General features: G+C 33.1%; 1 protein-coding gene across 1 annotated transcript; it reads right to left on the bottom strand.

Annotated features, from left to right (window-relative positions):
- Positions 1-617: 617 nt before the first annotated feature.
- Positions 618-5,968, bottom strand: LOC111699562 (mpv17-like protein; the record flags this gene model as incomplete). The annotated part of the gene is made up of 6 exons (XM_023470267.1): positions 5,746-5,968; positions 5,270-5,314; positions 3,835-3,958; positions 2,162-2,216; positions 1,723-1,798; positions 618-759 (listed from the first exon to the last, which is right to left on the bottom strand). Coding segments are annotated over exons 1-6 (465 nt in total), but the record flags the coding sequence as incomplete, so codon positions are not given.
- Positions 5,969-7,056: the final 1,088 nt, after the last annotated feature.

Here is a 7,056-nt window from a genome sequence, read left to right as displayed (position 1 = left end):
TTATTGATTTTTATTCATATACTATAGTACATTAACAATGTAAACAAACAACTAGTCTGCGCGGTACAAAAATATTGTAAACAAACATCTAGTCTACATAAATATTGTGAATAAACCAACGAGTCTTCAGTACAATACATAGTAAACAAACAACTAGTCTGCAGTACATAAATACAATACACAAACAATTAGTATGCAGTACATAAATACAATACACAAACGATTAGTCTGCAGACTGCAGTACATAAATTTAGTAAACAATGAAGTAGTAAGCATTACTTTAACATTGCAAAAAAAACTAGTCTGCTGTACATAAATAAAGTAAACAAACAACTAGTCTGTTGTACATAAATGGTGTAAACAAACAACTAGTCTGCAGTAGATGCTATAGATATTGTAAACAAAAAGCTATAGTCTGCAGTACATAAATAAAGTAAACAAACAACTAGTCTGCAGTACATAAATATAGTAAAAAAACTAGTCTGCCGTACAAACACCTAGTAAACAAACTAGTCTTCAATACAAATTCAAAGAAAACAAAGAACTATATAATATTGAAGAAAAAAAAAAAAATTTGAAATGATCATTTTTTATGAAAAATCATTGAAAAAACTTACCGCAAATGTGACAGGGAATTTCTCTCTAAGTTCTGCTGTAATGTCGTCTTTACCCTCCCAGTAACTCATTGTAGTGAAGAAGATTACGAGGATAGGGATTGTAAGGCAGGTCTGATCCAAGAATACTTTTTTAATTATCACTCTGAAAATATATTATTAAAGGGACTGTCAACGGTATTTAAGGTGATGCTTTATTTAAATCGATTCACACTCTTTAAACTTTAAGAAATGATGTATTTATCTTTGTTTTTTGTTCAATTGGTTTCCGAATTTATTTTGGAAGATAGTAATTAAACGATAAGATCTTCATCATTGGTAGAGTTAAACTCTAAAAGATTTATGAAATGTTGTCTTTATGCTATTTCACGTAAATCTCAGTATTTGCGAAAATAAGTAAAAAGCCATAAATATGCGTAAACAGTTCTAATGTTTTAAAGAGCTCCATATAATCATTTAATTGAAAAAACTAAATATCTGCAACATTCCGTTATCAGAAAGTGAAGAATTCGAAATTGGATGAATTTTTTCTATGTATTTAATATTTATGGTTTCAAATTTAGGATCACTTAAAATCACGTGGAAAGTCCCTTTAAATACCATTAAATAAAGAAAGAATTGTTTATTTGATTTCCTAGTTTTCTCAATTTTTAACGTCTTAAAAATTATTTAAAGGGAGTGTTCGCGAAAATGCGCTCGATGTTTCTGTGTTTCACGTGAAAGAGAAACTTAGCGGACAAAAAAATCGTCGTTTTTAGTGATTGTATATAAAACAAATAAAATAAATTATGAATTATGAAACTGTATACGAATTCTGTGGGAAAAAATCGATGAATTTAGGTTGTAATATCTGAATGATTTTTTTGGAATTAAATTGATAATTTACGATCCGAGTCGAAAATTGCAACTTTCTGAATTTGAATGGACGCTACGTTTCTCGGTATAAGTAGCTTTTAACAATTTTCTCTTTATAGACGAAACAGATAGAAGTAAAATTAGTAGCAATCACGACATCGAATATTTTTCGACGTAAGCTTAAACATCCATTTATTTTACGTGAACACTTCTTTTAATAAAAATAAAGGTATTTTATTAAATAAAAACTTACTTATTAGCCGTCGATGTGTATCTGGTGTCCAACCATCTGTACCATACTGTCATTAAGTTAGGTATAACTGTGTACCCTGTATTCACAGAAAATTATACTTTTTTGTTCGTAAGGTATCGAAACTTTTAAACGCTTGATCTTGATATCCAATGTAAGCTCCTTTCAATTCAAGGATACACTTCCTATTAACGTTTTCCCATTAGTATATGACCACAACGGATTATTTAAGAAGCATTAGATTAAATTGTAGGTCTGCATCAGATGGAGATCACTGCTTGATCAAAAGATTTTCATGGCTAATAAAAGCTACATAAAAATGTTTAAAAGTTTTAATTTTAGAACAACAATTAATATACCATGTTTTAACCCCTCTGCATTTAATTCTTATTTAAGATTGTTTTCGTCACAAATTAAAAAATGTTATTTTTTTCTGTTTTTCCTAGAATAGCAAAACGTTTGAGCTTGTCTGTGTCAATTTCTTCAGTCTCAGATCCCTGAAATCAATCAATCAATGAGTTGACCATTTCATCCACTAAATAATTTTAACAATCAATGGAGAATTGAGTTTTTGCCACAATCTCAAATTTTTAATGCAAATATCTTTAAAACCTTCTGTTGTAATCCTTTGAAACAATTAGACTATTTGATCAAACAGAATTTAGAGTTTTAAATATCAAAGGTTTACAACATCGCGTTGCAAAGATATAAGGATTAAACAATCAGAGTTTGTGGCAAAAACTCAAATCCTTTACCTGGATATTCAATGCTTTTCTGTTTACTGTGAGGTGATTTAATCAATATAATAAAGACGGCTTTCGATTTCAATTTTGATTGATATCAAGCTTTTAAACAGCATGATACACAAAAAACATGGATCAAACAAAGAGAAGCTATCAATTAAAAAAAAGCTTCTCTTAAATCACTTTTACACTTTTAATTCAAAAAAGCGTACTAACAAAAAAACTAATGAAAAGTCGTTTCATTAAATTGATATAATCACCTACCTATAAAATTAGAAAATTGAAATTGTTGCAAATGTCAAATTTTCAAAAGTGTTGAGGTCATTTTTTCAGAAATATTTCAGTTGCAAACATCTGTCATGATTTCAAAAAAATAAAGACGACAAGAAAACTTCTGTTTTTGGATCCCACTGTATGTTTATAACAAATTTATTAAATCTAGGGACAAAAAGTGAAGAAATCTGCCAATAAATATCAAAACTGATTATATTTATATTACTTTTTCTATCATGACACAAGTAAACTGAGAACACTTGTTCAAATGATTGGTCCAGAATTCAGAACTTACAGATGAAATTGGAGATACGAAGATAGTTTATCTCTGGTGGTATACAATTAAGAAGAGGGGATGGGGGGGGGTTACATCATAATCTAACGTGCATTGGTAACGTTTTGGAACGTATTGTTCATTGCTGAAAATCGTTGTTTACGATAGTCTTTCCTTAAACGTGACAGTAAAATATATAACACACAAAAAATCAAATATTAATTAAAATCCTATAAAAAAGGTAACTGCAAAAATTTCATTTTATTTTGAAAATACAGAGTTTTGTTCCGAAAACTTATTTGACTGTCACCAGATCTACTTCCATAAAGAATAGAATATATATATATTAGAGGGGAATTTACTAGAAAAAAGTGTAAAACGGCCATTTTGTTGTACTGTTTCTATACTGCAGGTGTACTTCACATATTTATGTTATATAACCTTTTGGGCCCTGGAATATCATTTTATAGAAAATCTAAAATTATTGTTAAAAGAAAACCAAATTATGAAATAGGCTGGTTTCATAATTGACCAATGATCATTTCACATAGACTCTATGCCTTCCACTTTACAAACGATGATTTTCCGTTATAACTATAAATCAAATGATGTTTTTATTCACCTAATTCATTATAAAGTTTATTTAACAGTTTAAAAATTCGAAATTGAAATGAAAAGTCTAGGGAACACACTGTATTAATGTACTCTTGAACTGTATTAATGTACACCTTGAACTCCCGAACTCCCTTTCAGGCTGAAAGGGACTGAAATTCCCCTCTAATATCTATTCTACTCTCTATGTCTACTTCATTTAAAGAAACTAACCTGTTGTGAAGGCATGTACTTTTTTAGAATAATTTGTTGAGTGAGCTCAGCAGTACAAAACAGAGTACCGTAGGTCAGGCAGTTTGTGAGGGGAGGATAGCGGCCCAGAACCTTCCGTACACCCCTGTACAGTACATAGAATACATACAAAAAATATTATTTGCGTAATTTCTTCCAGTTTTGTGCAGGAAATTAAATCGTGCAAGCCCACGTGATCACCAATCCTAAATCTAGCAAGAGACAAATGTACTTATCGGCACTGCTAGATTTTCTATTACATAAACATGAACTGCAGGTTCTGAGGCCGAATTTAAAGAATTTGAGCCGCGGCATCCGCCAAAACCCGGTTTAAATTAAGCACCGGCTTAAATCATGAAACATTTAATAAAATTTTAAGTGGAACCAACCATATTTAAGCCGCGGCTTAAATTTAAGCCGCCGCTCAAATTCTTTAAGTTCGGCCTCTGGGGATTATAAACATATTTGTAAGACTTATCAGCACTGTGTTTGTTCATACTCGATCCTACAAGAAATTGCAGTACATTTCTTATCTCAATTAAGATGCAGGTTCCTTGTTTATCTTGCTTGCTACAATTGCCAAAAGATGTTTAGACAAGAAAGTAAATTGTACTGAATTACACAAATAGCCTTGTAGTTTTGAGTATGAATATTTCTTGCTCCAAACCAAACCAAACCAAACCGAACCAAACCAAACCAAACCAAAACCAAGCCAAAAACAAACAAAACCAAAAATATAAGGAGGAAAAAAACTAAATAACGGTGGAAACACATTAATCTCCCTAGAAGGGGACGATTCAATTGGTGTACTATCCCGTTTTGCCGTCTATAGTCTACGTATACTGTACAGTGGTCGGCGGGCGATTATATCAATACAATAAAGACAACATTTGATTTAAAATGTTTTGATTCCTAACTAGAAATTTTTAAATTACAAGTTTACAAGTAAACGAAGAGAATCTGTTAAGGGAGAACTTCTCTTTGTTCAAATGCTTCAGTGTTTAAAAGCTTGGTAGAAATCAAAATGGAAATATCAAGTCGTCTTCATTGTATTGATATATACGACGACGACTGTACTATACTTCCTCTTTATCTACCTATAAGTTAGTATAACGGTACAAATGAATTGGATTGGAGTTTTTAGTTGATAGGATAGGATAGGATAAAAAGATAGGATAGGATAGGATAGGATAGGATAGGATAGGATAGGATAGGATAGGATAGGATAGGATAGGATAGGATAGGATAGGATAGGATAGGATAGGATATAGGATAGGATAGGATAGGATAGGATAGGATAGGATAGGATAGGATAGGATAGGATAGGATAGGATAGGATAGGATAGGATGGGAGAGGATAGGATAGGATAAGATAGGGTCTATACACACAACCCTATACCAGAATACTTCTACCTACCATCCAAACTCTATATTCAAGAAGGCAGCTACCAACCAATTTTCGCTAAATTAAGTATAAAGGCTTTACATTGCCTAATTTATAATTTTTTTTTCCAAAATATAAATTGGATTTACAGATTCTAAAAAATAGCTTAAAGAGACTGCAAGCGTTGTTTCACTTTTTCTAATATGAATTGATATCAAAGTTTATAATTGTGAAATATGATCGTTGTCAATTGTGGTTTCTCTACAAAAGGGACTTGCACAATTCTACGGCAGGACAAAAATATAGAAATTATCAGAATTAAACATAAAAAACGACAATATCTTCCACAGCATTGATCAGATAAAGGTTTCAAGCATGTTTAAAGGGTACCGTTGGGAATCGTAAATTTAGTTAGTTTATTAAAAATTGTGTAATAACTTTGAATAACATTGATGGGTAATTATGATATTTTCCCAGATAAAAAAAATTAATGAAAAATATTTACTTACGCTAGAAATGGTCTGAAAGCCATTTTATTATCACAGCCCCTGAATACTGTTGCAGTAATACTATAGCATTCTTGCAGTATATCCTACAGGTTTATAGAACAGTTCTAAACTATGATCAAGTTTCACTTGACCATAACTTTGTATTCAACATTTTATAATTCTAACACAAATATTGTCTCATCAAAGTCACCATTTTAACTAGAAATCTAATTTATAAATGAAATGTTCACATTGTTCTAATTCCGAATTTTACCAAACTGGTATCTTGAGAAGAGAGAAGGGCCTACTAACTTCCAGCTGTATAGAGTATAGACTGTGTAGACTGTGTAGAATGTTTGAGGTAGAAACTCAAAGATAAATTTGACTGATCGAGAGAGATAAGAAGAAAAGGGGACCGAAGACAGGGGACAAAGGACCAGAGACAGGGGACATGAGACAAGGGATAAGAGACACTTGGAAGTAGACAGGGGAAAAGTGATAGGAGATGGGAAACAGGAGACTGCGAACAGAAGAAAGGGGACGAGATAAGAGATAGAAGACGAGAAACAGGAGACTAGGGTCATGGGATAGGAGACAGGGGACAGAGGACTTTTGATAGGAGGCATAGGATATGGGACCGAAGACAGGGGACAGTGGACAGGAAAAAGGAGGCAGATGACAGGGGACAGGAGACAGGGGACAGGAGACAGGGGACAGGAGACAGGGACAGGAGACAGTGGACAGGAGACACATGACAGAAGACAGGAGACAGACATCAGGAGTCAGGATACAGGGGACAGTGGACAGTATAGGCGGCAGGGACAGGAAACAGGATAGGAGGCAAGGGACAGGAGACAGTATAGGAGGCAAGGGACAGGATCGACAGTATAGGAGGCAGGGGACATGAGACAGTATAGAAGGCAAGGGACAGTAGACAGTATAGGAGGCAAGGGACAGGAGACAGTATAGGAGGCAGGGGACAGGAGAAAGTATTGGAGGCAGGGGACAGGAGACAGCAGATAGGATAGGATAGGATGCAGAGGACAGGAGACATGATCACAGAAGACAGGAGACATAGGAATGGATCGAATATGAGTCAGTATAGGATGCAGGGGACAGGAAAGAACAACTGGTATGATTTAGTATATAGATAAGATTACTTGGAAGAAAACAATTATTTTATCTATTAATATTCTTGTCTATGAAATTTCCTATAAAAAGGCCTGTCTATGAAATATCCTGTCTATGATATGTCTTCTTTAAAATGTCCTATCTATGAAATGTCTTATCTTTGAATGTCCTATCTATGACATGTCCTATTCTATGAACTGT

Source organism: Eurytemora carolleeae, unplaced genomic scaffold, assembly GCF_000591075.1.
Source record: "Eurytemora carolleeae unplaced genomic scaffold, Eaff_2.0 scaffold123, whole genome shotgun sequence".
In the NCBI taxonomy this organism is placed as follows: Eukaryota; Metazoa; Arthropoda; class Copepoda; order Calanoida; family Temoridae; genus Eurytemora; species Eurytemora carolleeae.
The sequence above is the reverse complement of the archived record's forward strand: the minus strand, read 5'-3'. Positions and strand labels throughout refer to the sequence as shown.